This window comes from Procambarus clarkii, chromosome 19 (genome assembly GCF_040958095.1).
Source record: "Procambarus clarkii isolate CNS0578487 chromosome 19, FALCON_Pclarkii_2.0, whole genome shotgun sequence".
NCBI lineage: Eukaryota > Metazoa > Arthropoda > Malacostraca > Decapoda > Cambaridae > Procambarus > Procambarus clarkii.
The window spans coordinates 26,373,843-26,392,678 of NC_091168.1; the positions used below are offsets into that span (position 1 = coordinate 26,373,843).

Here is an 18,836-nt window from a genome sequence, read left to right on the forward strand (position 1 = left end):
ACAACTTGTATATATAAATAAATAAAAATAAAGTGTTGACCTGAGTGGAACTGTTGCAGGTGTTGACCTGAAAGGAACTGTTGCAGGTGTTGATCTGAGAGGAACTAACTGTTGCAGGTGTTGACCTGAGAGGAACTGTTGCAGGTAATGACGGAGGCTGTGTTGCTCTGAGGAATCGCACGTGAAGGCACTGTTGACAGAGGCTCACCATGCACTAACGGCCAACGATACCTTCGTAATGGCATTGTGAAGGTGTTCAAACAAGCTCGTACTTACGTGCTGTTCGAGTAAACGTATTTTTTTATGGATAATTACAGGTTTAGGTGAACTAGCGTAAGTGCACACACACATGTGGCTAATTCACGTGTGCCTGTCCAGTCACTATGTTAGCGTAGGCGGCCCACGGTTAGTTTCGATTATTACTCGATTAGTCTTATTGTAATATCTCCTGTTTTTCACTTAGCAATAAATAGGTATCATTGAGTTAGGCATCAATTAGGGGGTTGTATTCTCCGGGATATACAAATAGTTTTTTTTTGGGGGGGGTACAAATACGAATATTGTTGCTACATTAATAACATTATATTTGTGCCGTATGATCTCTTTTATAACGTACGTTTTTTGTGTTACATTCGATTTCTGCTCAGTTACCGTACGTTTTTCTGTGCAATTATTGTACGTTTTCTGTAGTTACCGTACATTTTCTGTACAGTTACCGTACATTTTTTGTAGAGTTACCGTACATTTCCTGTACAGTTACCGTACGTTACTGCTGACAGTTGCGGGTAACAGAGGAAGCAAGATGGCGACGATGTCTGACACCATTGTTCCTGGTGGGGGCTTAGCACTGGTCCCTACAGGCGGCGTGTGGCAGCTTCTCCAAGAACCTCCATCACCCGAAGGCGCCGCTCTCGTTCGGAACGATGATGCCTCCATCTCCCTGGCTGACGGGTATGTTGTTTCCTCTTTAGGTTCTTGCTTCTAAGATGATTGATAAAGATTAAGCCTCCCCAAAAAAGGTACGGGCATGAATAACCAGTAAAAAATTGCTTCTAAGATAGACACATTTTCCCGCCAACCGTCACGGGGAAGCCAGTTGCGGTCTTTGTTTCAGCGTTTCTCACTATTTATATCTTTCCTTTCCCTTCTGTCTCTTTTGTCTCCATTTTGTCCCTATATCCCTAACCTCTATATTTATGCTCCCTTCAACACTTCTTTTTTTCGCTCTTTACTCAATTTTTTTTAATTCCAAACATTTTTACCCTCGCCTTACTGCCACCCCCCCCCTCGTCACTCCCCCTTCCCTCTCCCCCTACTTGCTGCCCCTCTCTCCCCTCACTGCCCCCTCTTCCCTCACCTCCCCCTCTTCCCTCACTGCCCCCCTTTCCCACTCAGTCCCCTTCGCCGAAAGGAAGAGGGATCACGCTCACTGCTTCACTCACAACATGTCATTATTTATGCTACTTCCTACTGTTACCCGCACACGCCACTGCTGTTATAGTGACAGCTGTTGGAACTGTTACTTGTCTTTTTATGTCCATATAAGAAGTAGAACCAAGAACAATTGACTAGGCGCCAACCCTTAACTGTAGCCTTTGTTCACCCAACAGTATTCACCTAGTTGTGCTTGTGGGGATTGAGCTTCGGCTCTTTGGTCCCGCCTCTCAACAGTCAGTCTACTAGATCTACAGCAGTGAATGGGAACCTGGTTGTTAAACGATTTGGCGGGTCGTATTCCGAGGAAAATTAAAATTAAGGACCTGCTCGAAAAGCTATGCGTGCTAGTGGCTTTACAAGAATGTAAGAACTTTTGTATATATAATTAAATTAAATACAAAAAAAACAATAGGACCCTTAAAAGATGAGACCAACCAAGTTATAATTTACGATTAAAAGGCCGGCAAAACTGTGAATACATCAGTGTTCACATTAGTAACATTAGACTATCCCAATACCCACACAAATGTCTGAAGCAGGGGAAGAGAATGAATTAAGGGGCATTCCCATAACGAGCGAAACAATTGGGAAGAGAATTGACAAACAAAAATAATATAAATCCCCAGGTGAGGATAGTATTCGATCCAAAATTGAGAAGGAACCTATGAATCTCTGGACCTAAGGAAAATCCCCCTAGATTGAAGATATGCAAATATCACCGCCATCTTACATCTTAAAAAGGGTAGAAAGAGCTCGGCAGAAATTTCCGACTGGTCAATCTAACCTCACACATCTGCAAGCCTCTCTACTATTCCTCGTATCCAATTCACTCCATTGGTCTCTCTCTTTCTCCATAAAACTGAACCCCAAAACTCTTTCGCAAGCCCTCCCCACCCGTTACAGTAACCCCGCCCACTTCTCTACACCGCCACAGCAGCCCTCCTCACCCGTTACAGTAACCCCGCCCACTTCTCTACACCGCCACAGCAGCCCTCCTCACCCGTTACAGTAACCCCGCCCACTTCTCTACACCGCCACAGCAGCCCTCCTCACCCGTTACAGTAACCCCGCCCACTTCTCTACACCGCCACAGCAGCCCTCCTCACCCGTTACCATAACCCCGCCCACTTCTCTACACCCCCACAGCAGCCCTCCCCACCCGTTACCATAACCCCGCCCTCTTCTCTACACCGCCACAGGTGGGTAACGAATGTTGTATTGGCTGCGGTGTGCGGCGTGGCGCTGTGGCTGGCAGTGGTGACCTACCTGGGGCGACCTCAAGGCCTCGCCACCACACAGTAAGTCAACACACACCACATGGACGCATAACAGTCCATAACATCCTCTTCGTCTGCGAACCTCTTAACAAGTTCAGATTTATATCTCATAGTGAAGGTAAGGTAGGTAATTATGATGAGTAAGCGCCGAGCCTGTATGACTGTAGCACCAGCAGGGGGCATGAGGGCAAGGAATTGGAATGTTTGAATTAGGTGAAGAGGATAAGGTATATATTCCCATAACATTATATATGATCTTATCATTTTTTGTCATATTCTGTAACACACACACACACACTCACCACAGATTCTGCAGCGTCGCTGCTCAGCTGTTGTTTCCATCCCATATCTCCATGGATATTTGTATCCAAGATGAATTCTTGCTATTACTGATTCTTTCCTGCTGCCACCTCCTCTTTGTCCTCTGTGAGGCGAAGTCAGGCGTCGCATGAGCCAACAGGCCTTCTGCAGTTTCCTTATTTTTTGTGCGCGAGCAGTTACAGCCCCGCTCCTGTGCCAGCTAGGTCCACTACGGGCTCACCATAGCCTGTGCTACTTAGAACTTTTGTTCCGAGTGGCTGTATCTAAAACAACAACAACAACTTTTTACGCGCTTATGACTGGTGGGCTATTGTGCTGGATGTTGTCTTGGTCTTGAGGATCGAAGAATGTAAGTGAATGTAAGTTAACTGGCAGCTGATAGTTGGTTCTATATGTATAGTGCTTTGCTTATGTCTAATCTTCTTATGCCGTTGTAGCTGTCCATTATTTCAACGTTGTTTGTCAAGATATATTAAGATTTTTCTGCCAGTCTGGTTATGTATAGAGGTTATATACACAACCAGATCATCACCAGAGATGCCACAAAAAATAACAGCAATTATACTTATAGTTTTATAGTAAATACGTCTTATTATTTTATGTTTATTTAATACATTAAAATTATTCTCAAAATTGGTCTTAATTATATTATATTCTTTACGATTTTAAACGATGTGTAAGGTAACCTATCAGTATATGTTACGAACCTCAATAAATACTCGTGTTTTTTTCTCATTAAAATCGAATTACTTATGTGTTTTGTGTGTGGTTCCAGCAGCAGGAACTCCATGTTGGATATACTGCTTGACACTGTACGTCGGGGCGAGGCACAACAAGACAAACAGCTGCACCATCCCCCTACAACAGCCCAGGGTCGACCACAACAGCTGCACATTCCTCATGCAGCAGCCCAGGGTCGACCACAACAGCTGCACATTCCTCCTGCAGCAGCCCAGGGTCGACCACAACAGCTGAGACGACCGTTCCAGCACCAGATACAGAGACATCCACAACAAAATTCACAGCTCCTTCCGGAACAACATATTTTTCAGTACCAGCAGTATCAATACAGCCGTCCCCAACACCACCAATATCAGCAGGACCACAGGGGTCCCCAACACCAGCAACAGCAGCAGGACCACAGGGGTCCCCAACACCAGCAACAGCAGCAGGATCACAGGGGTCCCCAACACCAGCAACAGCAGCAGGACCACAGGGGTCCCCAACACCAGCAACAGCAGCAGGATCACAGGGGTCCCCAACACCACCAACAGCAGCAGGATCACAGGGGTCCCCAACACCAGCAACAGCAGCAGGATCACAGGGGTCCCCAACACCAGCAACAGCAGCAGGATCACAGGGGTCCCGAACACCAGCAACAGCAGCAGGATCACAGGGGTCCCCAACACCAGCAACAGCAGCAGGACCACAGGGGTCCCCAACACCACCAACAGCAGCAGGATCACAGGGGTCCCCAACACCAGCAACAGCAGCAGGATCACAGGGGTCCCCAACACCAACAAGGAATCCCTCATATAGAATACAGCCATGTACCACTGGATCACCGACCACAGCACGAGTATGATGACCTAACACATGACCTCAGCGCCATTAAAACTCTAGGGGAGGTCTCGGGTGCCCAAATCCATGATCCAGGAAGAGGAAGGGTTGAGGAGGGTGAGGAAGCTATCTACAAGTCTCGTCCCTCTTTTCCCAAACCCAACAACGTCAGTAGCAGCTACAATACTTTCCAGACTAAACCGTTTTCTCGGCCTGGAAACTTTGTAAACACCAACGAGAAAGGACAAGGGACAGATAATGTAATTTACGACTTTGAACGTCCACATCGACTCAAGACGCTCCAGAATAGACCCAAGAGGCCAAACGAAGATGTTATAAATAACTTTGAACGGCCATCCAACACCACAAGAACGCCAGGGCGACGACGGCGACCTATAACTCAACCAAGAAACAACGTTACATCTCACGTCGATTTTCCTGCGGGTTACTCGCATGTTCCTGACGCACGAACTTCCGCCAGTAACCAGAGTGATGGCATCATCTCTCACAAAATACATCCTTCTGAAGTCCACCGATGGCCGACCACCAGGCTGCGCCCCGACATTTTCCCCCGAAATGACAGCACATATTATTTCGCATCTCCTCTGGACCTGCTGAACCCCAAGCCAAATACATGGATGGCTAGCGGCACCAACCAGACGCCATCTGAACGCCACTCAACCATTTGGAATCAAAACAAAGGAACGACAAATGATCAGATAACACCGAGCGATGGCGACTTGTATCGGACAACTCTCCCGCCTGCCACAGCAGCACCAACATTAGTAGCGCGGGGCGCTGGTAGAGCGTCCAGCAGGATAAAAAAATTGTCCAGCTCCACACCACCAGGGCTTCCCGCCATCATGCACAGCCAAGACCTTGCTGGCCTCCGGTTGGAGAAGGGTGTGCCATTGAAATGGATACCAGATGGTACAGGGAATTATAGGAAGAGAGCCGAGGACGCGGGAGTTAAACAAAGTTCAAATACTGCAGGATTTTTTGGCAGTGAAGCATAGAAAGAAGAAAAGGTCTTATATTAAAAAACCGTTGTCAGTTATGATTAAATTTAAATTTAATAATAACATTGCCCAACAATGGCTTTCATCTTAACTTTTACTTATTATTTATTTCTGTATTTTTTCAACACTAACTTTCTGTTACCATTCTATTTCTAATACATAAAAGCCTGACAGAGGCAATAGGATCATTCGTGCCAGTCTAAGTTGGATTTACAGATAGAGCTAGTACAGTACATACAATACCTAAAGCCACTAATACGCATAGCGTTTCCGGCAAGGTGTGGGGAAAAAAACACTTAGACTAAAACTTATTAGTAATTGAGATTAAAATATAAATTGTGTTGAAAAAAAGGAATAAAAAAAGGGGGGAGAGGAACATGGCAGAAATCAGCAATTTACAAGTTGGTCAACAAACAGCATTGCTTAATATAGCAAGACATGGGTTGACATTTAGGGGGTAAGGTAGGTTACTTGGAGTTAATTAGGTAGTACTGTACTTAGTTTTTATCTTAAAACTGGTTGAGAGAGGTACTGCCTTTGACATGATTGGGAAGGTCATTCCACATTCTGGGTCGCCTTGATTTGTAGAGCATTTTTAGTTTGGTTAAGTCGCACTCTTGGAATATCAAATAGGTATTTGTTTCTGGTGTGGTGCTCATGGGTTCTGTTACAACCTTCTAGGAAGCTTTTAAGGTCACGATTGACATTACAGTTCAGAGTTTTAAATATATATAGAGTACACATGAGAGGATGTGCAGTGACTTAATATCTAACATATTTAAAGATTTGAGTAAGGGTACCGAGTGCTGTCTGTGGCCAGAGTTAGATATTGTTCTAATAGCAGCTTTGTGTTGAGTAAATAGAGGACGTAAATGATTTTGGGTAGTAGAACCCCAAGCACAAATACCATAATTGAGATAAGGGTAGATGAGAGAGTAATAGAGCGTCACCAGGGCAGGGCGAGGTACATAATATCTGATCTTAGAAAGAATGCCAACACTTTTGATAATTTTTTTTTGCTATATTTAGAATGTGTCCCTGGAAATTCAGCTTGTTATCGACATATTGAAAGTAACTCAGATATTGAAAGTGACTCAGATATTGAAAGTGACTCAGATATTGAAAGTGACTCAGATATTGAAAGTGACTCAGATAAAGGAAAACATCTGGAGGTAAACATACAAACTCACCTGAGAAACATATTGAGGGTGAGTTGCACTTGAAAATGAGTAACACTTGAAGGTGAGTTACACTTGAAAGTGAGTAACACTTGAAAGTAATTTAGTTGCATTTGAAAGTGAGTTAATTACATTTGAAAGTCAGTTATACTTGAGAGTTAATTTAAAAGTGAGTAAGTTACACTTGAACGTGAGACTTGAGCTGAGTGATAAGTGAGTGTGTTGTAGATATTTATTTATTTATTTATTTATTTATTTATTTATTTATTTATTTATTTATTTATTTATTTATTTATTTATTTATATACAAGAAGGTACAGAGACTTTGTACTCTCTCTCTGTACAGAGTACAGATAATTGAAGTTTTACTTGTAAAACCACTAGCATGCATTGCGTTTCGGGCAGATCCTTAATCTAACATAATTTTAAGAAGGTAATTTCTAACAAGTCTTTGTTAGAAATAACAAATGACTATTGATATAATAATAACATATTTCTTTGAATATGTTTAGTGAACTCCCCTTAGATAGGTATAAGCGTTTTCACAATCATAGCAAACGTTGTAGCAGTGAATGTTGATGTGATAGCAGTCAATTAGCTTGTTATCACAATTTTGTTTAATTATCGCGGTAAACGTCCTTATCGCATTAAATGTTGATACTGTAGTAAATGTGGTTATTGTAGTAAATGTCTCTGGCACCGAATTAAATGTTTGATATATCTATGTTTTACCTTTAATCCCAATTAAAAACGCACTTTATCCCTACCACATAACTTACCCTACCTGGACAATATCCAGGTCCTGAGACCTGGAACTATAAGAACAAGAGGTCATAAATTTAAACTAGCTAAACACAGATGCCGAAGAAATATAAGAAAATTCACTTTCGCAAACAGAGTGGTAGACGGTTGGAACAAGTTAGGTGAGAAGGTGGTGGAGGCCAAGACCGTCAGTAGTTTCAAAGCGTTATATGACAAAGAGTGCTGCGAAGACGGGATACCACGAGCGTAGCTCTCATCCTGTAACTATACTTAGGTAATTACACACATCCAGAGTGGCGTGTGGCGGGCCTCAGATGTGGTGAACACCAGTCACGGCGCAGGAAGAAAATGGCGGGAAATACGAGTCAAGACACCAGGAGGCTGCGCAGAACGCGAAGCTCACAGTAATACAACATGACAATACTAATCTTCCTTTGCATAAGTAATTGTACGGTGGTATCAGGAGAATGGTGGCGCCAGGTGCCAAATAAGTTTCAGTCCACTTTAATAATGTTAGACAAAATAATACTTAGCACTTTTCCATTCATTGAGTAATATTGACTCGTTAAGAACATAAGAATTAAGGAAATTGCGGAAGACATATTGGCCCATACGAAGCCGTTCCTATTGGTATCCATCTATATATGTCAAACTTACATTTGAAACAACCCAATAACCCAGCCATCCCACTTCTACTGTGTTGCCCGGTAATTTGCAGTGCCTTCATGACTCATTTAACTATTTACGTCCTGTGGTGGTCGAAATCCAAAATGGCTGTTTCTTATCTCCAGCAGATTTAAGACAGCTGAATGTTTATGGGTTAAACGAGCGTGCGGGCACCGCACCGCACCGCTAAGGAGGCCATTCCCACTTGTTCCATTTCCCGAAAAGAGTCTACTTGTTCAGATGTTATGTCATGCATATTATGACAGACGAGGATGAAGGTATTACACACAATGCATAACACTGTATACGATATTGATGAAAAGTCTATAGATTTTTTTGTTTTACCATTACTAGGAGACAATCACATTTACCAAAATAAGTCATTAATACAATAAGAGTAAATTTCATTTTAATAATGTAAAAGAGACTGTTTTCTAACGAAAACTATACATAAAATTTCAATATACACTAAAATAAATTATATTCTATAAAATATAGAAATATAGCAAATTCGAACACTGGTTTTTCAAACTGGCACAACACGTCGACTTTGCTGACGACTTTTGTTCGAATCCCACCGCTGTAAATGCTTCACCCACGTACAAATACAAATAATCGCCAACAGAACTTAAACACCTAACCTAACCAATGCCTAAATATGCACAGTCTGCTAATATATAACAATATTAATTAATATTTGAGACAATTCCTGTTTTAAATGAACAGCGTGTTAAAATTTATGACTGCTCTTTCTGATCGATCGCTGGATGGAATGGACTTGGTCTAAGGACAGGTTGGTGAGTCGTGTATTAGGCATTTTTAATTGAAAAACGGGGGTTTGGCTGACCAGTTGGTCAATGTTATGCCCAGGTGATGAGTCACAATAACGTGGCTAAAGTATGATGACCAGACCACACACTAGGAGGTGAAGGGACGACGACGTTTCGGTCCGTCCTGGATCATTCTCAAGTCGATTGTGAATGACTTGAGAATGGTCCAGGACGACTTGAACAATGGTCTTGAATGCGAATCGACTTGAGAATGGTCCAGGACGGACCGAAACGTCGTCATCCCTTCACCTTCTAGTGTGTGGTCTGGTCATCAATGTTATGCGGATGGGCTGGGAGAATGATGGAACTTTTTCCAAGCCTGAAAACTGTCTGGTTGTATTAAACTTTAACGTACGGGGACAAGAAGAAAGTTCCGTCTTCTGCGATTGTTTTTGCTAGTTGAATTGGCATTGTGGGTAACAGCCAAATGAGTGGTTGTTGAGTGTTTGGTGTTGGAGTGGTGGAGAGGAGTCAGCAGGTGACCCCGCTTGAAGGAGGTATTGGGATTCCTGGAGGCGGTAAGTGGAAGTGGTGTGTCGTACAATATTGAAGGACCTCGATGAATTCTTTCTGTTTCTAAGCTATTATATATAGAATCATTTGTAGAATAAACAAAGTCTGATGAACTACCTAAATAAAACGCATTAGGCGAATATTGTCTGAGTACGTCTGCTTCATCTACCAGCCTGGCCTCGCGGGACAAGTTTGAGAGCAAAGGGTTTTCCGAGACGAAATTTTGGTGTTCTGTAGAAACTGTGTTCACCCGGAGGTGTGTGGCTGGAGGAAGTGGGGTGATGAAGGCAGCAAGATGGAGAGTGTTGGGAGCAGGTCCGGTCCTCAGGGGTGTCAGAGTACTCAGGGCTTGTAGGGGGTCTCGTACTGACCTGGGGTCAATATCGTAGGCGTCCTCATAGGTAACGGTGGGGTGGTAGCCGGTGTCGTCCGCGTAGTACATCACCACCTGCAGCAACCGAAACATTAAAATCATTTCACAATGCAAACTATAAATGTATCTAAAACAGCACATTAAAACAAATCAGAATTTATATCCCTCACCAAGCTCTTGTAACATCACTCGTGTCCCTCTCTTATTATGTTGACAGGGGGCGGAAAATGGTGAGGAGTGCCTACACGTGATGGGGTGAATCGCTACGGACCTCCACCATAGTTTCCTCTGGCTTCATCCTGGCCAGGCATAGTTCACCATCTTTCGGGTCCCAACATGTCTGCTCATGGTACTTGCCGACGGCAAGCATGACCCGCTGATCGGCCCTGGGGCCTCACAGCAAAGTGACAGTCTCGCGGCGTCCTGGCAAGTCCCGGGCCGGTCACGTGTGAGGTGGGAGCACTGTCACAAGTACACCCCTGTAACGTGATGATGTTTCCCCCTGTCCTTACCTGCCTGGTGCCGCCTGGGAGGAGTACGTGGTATTCTCCTGAGACACGACCATCATCCCTGCTCTCCTGGTGGCCGAATTGGTTCTGCTGGTGGTTGACAGTGTAGGAGAACTGGTAATACGCATGCGTGTCGACCTGTCGGACGTATATGTTACTCTTGTAAGTAATCAATAATTATATCACAAGACGATGTCAAAGAAATGCATGCGTATTATTATTACACAAATATATTTTCACAACTTTAACGGAGTTAATCATAGACATGAAGTGTGAAAAAAAAGATTATTCATAACATTTCATTAATTCAAGAGTAGTATTTTGATAATTAACTACACATGACTTTCATGATGGCCGATATTTTAGCTAATGGTACATACAGTCTGGTCTTGTAGCAAGTGTTTATAGCAATCGAGTCACAACTGAAAGGTCCTGGGTTAGATTCCTGCGGCAGGGGAGTGACGTTTGGGCACGTGTCCTTTCACTTGCTGTCTACTCACCTAGCAACAAATAGACACCTAGTTGCATCTTGGAGGCAGATTAGAAAGACCAGCTAAAGGCCAGTCGGTAAACCTAACTGGCTCCCTGTCTCGGACATTACTAAAATGGAAAATCTAAGCGAACATACATGAAAATATACTCACTCCTTCATGATCAAGGTAGAGGGAATGAGGTTGCACCATGTAGTCAGGTCTCGTCTCCGAGGAGAGAGGAGGAAGCGTCATGACAGATGAGGGCGGGAGAGCGCCCGTGGTCGGACTAGGGTGGAGTTGCGGGGATGAAGGGGTCAGTGGGCGGCCCGAAGTCAACACAGAAGGCCCAACAGAATGCGCTCGGGTCGCGACTTCGACGCTAGGAGGCACCAGGAGGGTATTAGGAGGATCTATCAATGCGTTAGGAGGCTTAGAAAATACTTTCAGGGTGACGTTAACATGATCGTCGTCACCGAATTCGTTAAAATATTCATCATATTCATCATCGCTGTATCTATCATGTTTGCTCTCGTCTTCGTCTGTCTCCTCATCACTTTGGGTGTGGCGAGAGCAACTTTGAAGTGTTTGGAAGATTTGTAAAGTTGCCGGAGACGGTGAAACCTGGAGATTGGTTGATTGTGGGCGTGTCTGCAGGGGCGCGTGGTGGCGAGGCTGAGAGAGCGTCGTGGAAGGTGAGAGAGATTGTGACAGTGAGGAGGTCTGCTGGTCGAGAGGGAGGGAAGGAAGCGGAGGTAAAAGAAATGCCGTTAAAGTGCGAAATTCCTCACTATCACCATCGTCACTGTCATCATCGTCACTATCACCATCGTCGCTGTCACTATCATGACTATCACCATCGTCATCGAGGTCTCTATCTACGTGCTTGTCTTGGCTATCTTCACCATCTGCGTTACAATTATTTCGATAACAGCCGTCCTCGTCTTCCCTGTCACCACCATCACTGTCAGTACCGTTCACACCTCTGTCACCACCATCACTATCAGTACCGTTCACACCTCTGTCACCACCATCACTGTCAGTACCGTTCACACCTCTGTCACCACCATCACTATCAGTACCGTTCACACCTCTGTCACCACCATCACTGTCAGTACCGTTCACACCTCTGTCACGACCATCACTGTCAGTACCGTTCACACCTCTGTCACGACCATCACTGTCAGTACCGTTCACACCTCTGTCACCACCATCACTGTCAGTACCGTTCACACCTCTGTCACCACCATCACTGTCAGTGACGTTCACACCTCTGTCACCACCAACGTCAACACCATTATCACAGCCATCACTAGCAGCTGTACAATCAACACCATCACTACTATCACCTTCACTAACAACATACTGTTCACTATCACCATAATCACTGCCAACAGTGTAATCATCCCCATTAGCAGTAACGTATTCATCACCGTTCTGAGGACCTTGGTCTCTGGCTCTAGGAATCCTCACCCCACCTTCGTCACAACTACCCTCTCCTCTGGCTCCCTCGTGTCCTGTGGCTTGAGCAGGAAACCCAGCAATCACAGTACGCAACGAACCAACATTCCTCATATTTCTCATGTTGCCTGTATGGGCGCCTAGCGCACGGAAATGTTCTGCATGTTTTCCCTGTATGCTGAAGTAGCCTATATTTTCCCTGTGTACAGTAAAATGTCTTGAATTATTCCAGGGGAGATTCAGTGGAGCTGTGTTTAATACTCGGGCATTCAGTCGGTGTTTCCTGATTCTGTGTAGGTTTCTAAAATTAACATTGGTCCTGTGTATGTTGGAGTGAGCTGCCGTGAATCGACTCGTGTTGGCTCGCCATAACTCGACTCTGTTTAGACCGAATCGACTAGGAATGAGACTGTCCCCAGTGCGCACTAGGATGCTTGCTAGACCTCTGTTGGGTATTATTGCGCGCATCACTTCAGCTTTGCTTGCATGGTTTTTATCCACATTCTCTTTAGATATAGCGCTGTTATCAGTTGTAATAGTCTCATTATCACCCTGACTTGTAAAGCTGGTTCGCTCGACAGAGGTTGAGAGGCTTGTGTAATTTTCAAAAACATTAACTGGGTGACCAGAAACCCTCCGATCAAGTGAGATGTCCTCAACAACACTCACAGCATCATTATTCACTCTCAAACCATCATAATTGTCACTGACATCCTCATCATTATCATCAGTACTATCACCATCACTGTAAATGATTGTCATGCCGAGGGGCAGCCTATGCTGTCGTGAATTGCCTGTAAAGTTTCGGGCGTCCTCCTCTACTTGGGGCAGAGCAGATAGTTTAGATCGATTCATATAAGTTTTTATTGGCATTTCCTTCGCGTTCTGTTCAGGAAAAGGTTCCCTAGAGAAGTCGCTAATGAAACTCTCGTTTGTGTAGTGTTTGGCCAAGTCGTCGTCATCCAAGTCACTGTCGTCTCTAGAGTCAGTGTAGTGGTGGTAGTGGCGCCTGTGGTGGTGGTGGTGGTGGTCGGGAGCAGCGCCACTGGGCGCCACCAGCCCCAGCAGGAGGGCCACCTGTGGAGGACCAGGTAGCCAGTTAACCTCACAATACACTAAACAATTTGGACTTTGTAATGTTTACATTTATGCTTTAAAAACGTAATACGTATCTGCAACGACTATTTGCAAATGAAGCTAATAACACGTTAATAATATCTAATAATAAAGTATATATATATATATATATATATATATATATATATATATATATATATATATATATATATATATATATATAAAATCTCATAACGAGATTCAGTCAATATAAATCTATAAAACATGGAAGAATTCAGTGCAACTATATTTTTTATTTGTTTTTACTGTATGTTGAGGAAGACAATGAGCCTGATTACAATGGATAAATACTCATTATTCCGGCAGCCGCCATCCTCTCTGCAAGAATGAAAGCAACTCTAACTCTCAGGTGGGCCTAGGCTATGCTCATCCTCCCTGCGGCCAAAGTCGCATTCATCAACATTAACGTAATGTAACCAAAAACTAAATTTCCTTAAATATAAATTAGTAAATTAATTATAATTTTGTGTATACTTAGGCCTCCTAGAATATGTTAGGGAATGTGTTTTGGTTCTGTTGACAATCATTTTTATTTGTAATTTGGTATTTCACTATGTATATCCTTCTTGAATGTTTTGATTACTGTAATTTGATTTAAAGCTTATTTGCAGTCCACCCGTCTTCAGGCTATGCTCGTCCAAGCTGCGGCCGACCCAGAGAAGCAATATTTGAGAAAAGTTTGAACGTAATGAGTTGTGAGTCTTGTGTGGCGTTTTTCGTTCATTAACAGCAAGGTTTGACGGTTGGATTAGCGAGCATTTGAACATCTAGATGTATTGAGGGCACTGTGCATCACCTGTGTGAGACCTGGGAGTGTCAAGTACGCTGTGCACCACCTGTGTGAGACCTGGGAGTGTCAAGTACGCTGTGCACCACCTGTGTGAGACCTGGGAATGTCCAGTACGCTATGCACCACCTGTGTGAGACCTGGGAGTGTCCAGTACGCTGTGCACCACCTGTGTGAGACCTGGGAGTGTCCAGTACACTGTACACCACCTGTGTGAGACCTGGGAGTGTCTAGTACACTGTACATCACCTGTGTGAGACCTGGGAGTGTCCAGTACACTGTGCACCACCTGTGTGAGACCTGGGAGTGTCCAGTACACTGTACACGACCACACAGTGCCCCGTGCCCAAATATCGCAACGCTGATGACCAGAGCACAGTGCCTCCTTTGGTCGGGCTGGTCATTTAATGAAATAAATCTTTATACTTTATACTTACGATAGCCCAATATGATAGCATGACCATGCTGCAGAGAGAGAGAGAGAGAGAGAGAGAGCAACACACGGGAACTCGGCCAGTCGTCCGGCCAGGCTGGATCGCACTGCAAGCGTCCTCTCAACACTCCCACCAACACACACACACACACCTAGCCGAGCGAGGTAACTCTGAATGCAATTTGGGTGTCGCCTTTATCCTGTGTTGTGTATGTATATATGTGCTCCCTCATCGCTTCCCCTACTCCCTCCTCCCCTACCCTTCAAGCTTCACACAACGATGGAGGGTCAATATTCTCTCCCCCCCTCCCCCCTACACACATAGCCGTGTATGCAACCAGTCCTCTTGAATAGTACATCGCATTTTAATGTATAAACCCCCTAATACTATAAAGTGATTTACTAGAAATCATAGCGGCTCACAAAATTTATGAAATGTTTAGTTTTCTATTTGTGGGTCCACAGTTAGGTTAGGCTAATTTAGTACATCAGTTTAATTAAGTTGTGGACGCTAGAGAGGACGAACTGGCATATACCAACTCAGTTGTCACTTTATTTGCTAGTCTGTGAGGCTGCTGGAGAACACCTGCTGCTGTTTTCACGGTCTCTCGTACCGTGAAAATAGCAGTAGGTGTCAACCCGTCCTCTTAAAAATAATGTCGCGTTTCGCTCGTATGCGCACTTAAACTAAAAATTACCATACTAGAAATATGGAAGCGGCTCGCAAAAGTGACATTGTCCCGTTTTCTGCTTTGGGTCGTCTGGCTTAATCTGTTAGGTTAGGAGAGGACACTTTAAATTAATAGTTTTCATGACGTTTTGAAACCTTAGAACTTGCTTCTCTCCTAACCTACCAGGGGACCCAAAACTTGTTGTTTTGGGTCCATATAATTTGGAAAATAAATTTCCATTTTCCAGTACGGCAATTTTTCGCCGTAAAATATACGAGCGAAAAGCAACGTTATTTGTAAGATAGGTTACAAGGAATTTAACCCATATACAAAAATCAAGAAAGCTAACTTAATTTAACGTAGCTTAAGTGGCTGTCTCTGAAAGCATTACATGGGCACAAGGATACGTCCGTAGCCCCATGTTTAATTCGGGACAACGATGAAAGCGCATGCGCAAAGAGAACCCCACCGTAAGAGCTGTTAAGCCTACTTTTTCCTGGAAGGACGAGTTTATTAGGCAGGGTAACTCGTTCTGTGAGTCAACACCACCATAGTGATAGTATTGGGGAGGGTCACTCGTTCTGACAATATTGGTCACCGTTACTCGTCCTGTGAGTCAACACCCCGCCATAGCACCATGTACAACACACCCCCAATAGAAAGACAGCCCATTGAATTGTTCAACCTATCACTTGTACCCAGACGCAACTGGGACTTGCTAACTGTCTCAAGTGAACAGTTTATCAAGCAAGAAGATTAACATTAACCAACCTTTAAACATTTATTTATTTATTTATTTTTATATAAGAAAGTACATTAGGCTTGTGAGAGTATATAGCATTGGTGTTCTTACATTCTTGCAAAGCCACTAACAGGCATAGTATTTCTGGAAGATCTTACAATATTATCTTGCGAGTGAAAATTGGGGAAGTCTTTTAAAGAACAGTGTATTTGGTAAGTAATGTTTTCCTAACTGGGTTTGGGATTGATTATTCTACTCATATTTCTAATATCTCTAAAGTGGGCACATGTCTCAGGTATTGGTCCAGACGGTGTCCACCTTTCGCACCACAGATTCCAGCTCGGCTACAGTTTTCCTTCCCGAATTTTCGTCCCAAAACAGGAATTCTCGCCAATCAGTCTCTTTTTTTCATAATGACTAGGGTTGCTAGCTGCAACTGCATTTTACCAGTGTAGTAAAATGTTGTATCTCTCCTTCAAGTTCAAGTACGTTTATTGAGACAAGGAAATACATCCCAAAGGGATAGAGTAGCTTAGGCTATTTCTATGCCCCTTATGTATCTCTCGTATTTGACTGAAGTTCTTGATGTACCTGATGGGTGCTCGCTTGATTGTTATTGTTTGGTGACTGACTGATCAGCTGTGACTCGTATGTGTGTAGGTCGGTGTGGGGTACTCTCTTATTTTCTCTTTGTTTTAGCTTTAGCTGATATACAGTTTGGTTATCGTTATGGTGAATAGAAAGTGCTTAAACTGTAAATATATGTATTGTAATTTATATTGCTTGGTATTATTGCAGAACGTAACTACTGTAATTATTTGATCAATAAAGCCACAAGTCTGGCATAGCGTGTGATTACCTCAACTAGCGTATAAATTCACTGACTTGTTCTTCTATCCTTCTTTCTTCAGTTACCTTGTCATGGTGCTGTTCCCTGATGATGCCACTAACTTGAAGAAGCGTCTTGAGTATGAAGTCTTCATTAAAGTCTCCTGTAGCGCCCCTCAGCAGGTAGCACAGCTGCTCGTTCATTTCCACAGATTTCAGCGTGGGAAGAAATCTGCAGGCACTTAATCACACTTCTCTAACTGGTTAGTATTTTCACTGCTCTTGATTTCTGCGACTCTGGCTCGGTTTTTGGCTTTTTCTGAGGCTTTGTAGTGCGGCTTTTTATTTATTGCAGATCACAACGCTCTTTTTGTATTTCGTTTTAAATATCTTAATGACATAACAATGACAGCTGAACTCTGCTTGTGTTGACGAGGCATAGTTCTCAATGCGTGCCCTTTCTCTATTTTCGTTTTGAAAGAGACTTCCGAATTACAATATACGCTGTTGCAGCCGTGCCGTTGGAAGGGTTAGAACAGATAAAGCGTAGATTGGGTCTAATTTCCCGTTTCTGTATTAATTTAATTGAGATACTGCAATAGATGAGACATAATTATCATGTTAGATTTTTTTCGTCATCTTGTTTATTATAATATTTTATGGTTCATCCATCCAAGGGTGGATGAACTGCCCGAAACGCTGTGCGTGTTAGTGGCTTTGCAAGAATGTAAAATACTAATCTTATGTAATCTCACAATCCCATTGTTCCTTATTGTGAATACAATTATTATTTTTATCATTATTAATATTGTTATTATTATTATTATTATTATTATTATTATAAGGAGGAGACATCTCCTTGGGAATGAGTTCGCAGGCTTCTTGAGGGATTCCTGGAGTTTTTGGAGGTAGCAAACTGACAGGTGTTGGCACTTTTGTGCAATTAATGTCTCCTCCTGTAATTAGCACATAACTCGGTATCATTGTAAAAGGTGTCTCTATCTTAAAAGCCAGCTTATCATTCTGTTCCTTAACCGTGCTTATAACGCTGACAAGACATATTCCGCTTCTCGTAAATGAGATGATTTGGCATCTTTGGGACTCCAAGAATGAGTACCAAAACTTCATATTGTAAGCTTTAAGCCATTTGTTAAAGTCAAGGTATAAACGGTCGTAGTCTTTTACATTATCAACTGCATCAAAAATTCTTGAAAATAATGCCAAATTATTAAACACGTGCGATGACTAGTAAAATGTTGTGAATCCTATGTTAATGCGTATTTTTCAAGATATATATATGAATGGCCTTTGAAATATATATATTCGAGCAATTACCTTATAATAGTCGTTAAATAATCAGCAGATATTTCGACGTATGTGCAATTCATGTTCATAACAATGCCCCACCCACACTCACCCACCCGCCCACCTGCTCTAACCCACTCATCTACTCTGCAACCCACCTACTCACCTACTTACCCAGAAAACCTTGCTCGCTAATATAATGGAAATCACACCCCTATCATCACCCCCCCCTCCCCTAAACCATTCATCAGTTAGTGTGTCAGTGGAGCAACCCTCTCCCCACCCTCCCCTTACCCTGTTCACCCCATCACAGATGAGCCAGTTGAGGCTTCTCTTTGTCTCTGTAAAAGTTCATCCTGATAGCAAAGCTTTTACAAAAAACAAAACTCGGATTGGTATTTTTTTTAATGAGATTAAACGCTGGACTAAAATCTTCATGATGACGAAGACGTTCTGGCAATAGGACTGACAGTAGTACAACTGGGGGTTAGGAGGAGAAAGGGAACCTGAAACAAAAGAGGGTGGTCAGTTTCAGGGTTCAAATCTATTTTGTGCAA

General features: G+C 43.2%; 2 protein-coding genes across 4 annotated transcripts; one reads left to right on the plus strand and one right to left on the minus strand.

The window, feature by feature from the left end:
- Positions 1 to 464: 464 nt before the first annotated feature.
- Positions 465 to 5,752, plus strand: LOC123757599 (probable basic-leucine zipper transcription factor Q). 3 transcript variants are annotated; one of them, XM_045741401.2, is made up of 3 exons: positions 465 to 951; positions 2,637 to 2,735; positions 3,814 to 5,752. In XM_045741401.2, exons 1-3 carry the CDS (start codon positions 596 to 598, stop codon positions 5,609 to 5,611), a joined length of 2,253 nt encoding a protein of 750 aa, XP_045597357.2. In that variant the 5' UTR covers positions 465 to 595; the 3' UTR covers positions 5,612 to 5,752. The 3 variants fall into 3 exon arrangements, with proteins under 3 accessions (XP_045597357.2, XP_045597358.2, XP_045597356.2); XM_045741400.2 differs by having other exon boundaries at positions 466 to 951; positions 3,811 to 5,752; XM_045741402.2 differs by lacking the exon at positions 2,637 to 2,735 and having other exon boundaries at positions 3,811 to 5,752.
- A 3,017-nt stretch (positions 5,753 to 8,769) lies between these two features.
- On the minus strand, positions 8,770 to 11,261 carry LOC138366507 (uncharacterized). Its single transcript, XM_069327556.1, has 3 exons — positions 11,090 to 11,261; positions 10,449 to 10,583; positions 8,770 to 10,011 (listed from the first exon to the last, which is right to left on the minus strand). Exons 1-3 carry the CDS (start codon positions 11,168 to 11,170, stop codon positions 9,397 to 9,399), a joined length of 831 nt encoding a protein of 276 aa, XP_069183657.1. The 5' UTR covers positions 11,171 to 11,261; the 3' UTR covers positions 8,770 to 9,396.
- Positions 11,262 to 18,836: the final 7,575 nt, after the last annotated feature.

What these genes read in the sequence shown, in the direction of transcription:
- LOC138366507 (XM_069327556.1), bottom strand. Translation starts at nt 11,170, where the DNA reads ATGACGCTTCCTCCTCTCTCCTCGGAGACGAGACCTGACTACATGGTG. An exon ending in TCTACCTTGATCATGAAGGA is followed by an intron (nt 10,584 to 11,089) that starts GTGAGTATATTT and finishes TACGTCCGACAG; the next exon opens with GTCGACACGCATGCGTATTA. An exon ending in TCCCAGGCGGCACCAGGCAG is followed by an intron (nt 10,012 to 10,448) that starts GTAAGGACAGGG and finishes CGGTTGCTGCAG; the next exon opens with GTGGTGATGTACTACGCGGA.
- LOC123757599 (XM_045741400.2), top strand. Translation starts at nt 596, where the DNA reads ATGATCTCTTTTATAACGTACGTTTTTTGTGTTACATTCGATTTCTGC. An exon ending in TCCATCTCCCTGGCTGACGG is followed by an intron (nt 952 to 2,636) that starts GTATGTTGTTTC and finishes ACACCGCCACAG; the next exon opens with GTGGGTAACGAATGTTGTAT. An exon ending in CAAGGCCTCGCCACCACACA is followed by an intron (nt 2,736 to 3,810) that starts GTAAGTCAACAC and finishes GTGTGGTTCCAG; the next exon opens with CAGCAGGAACTCCATGTTGG.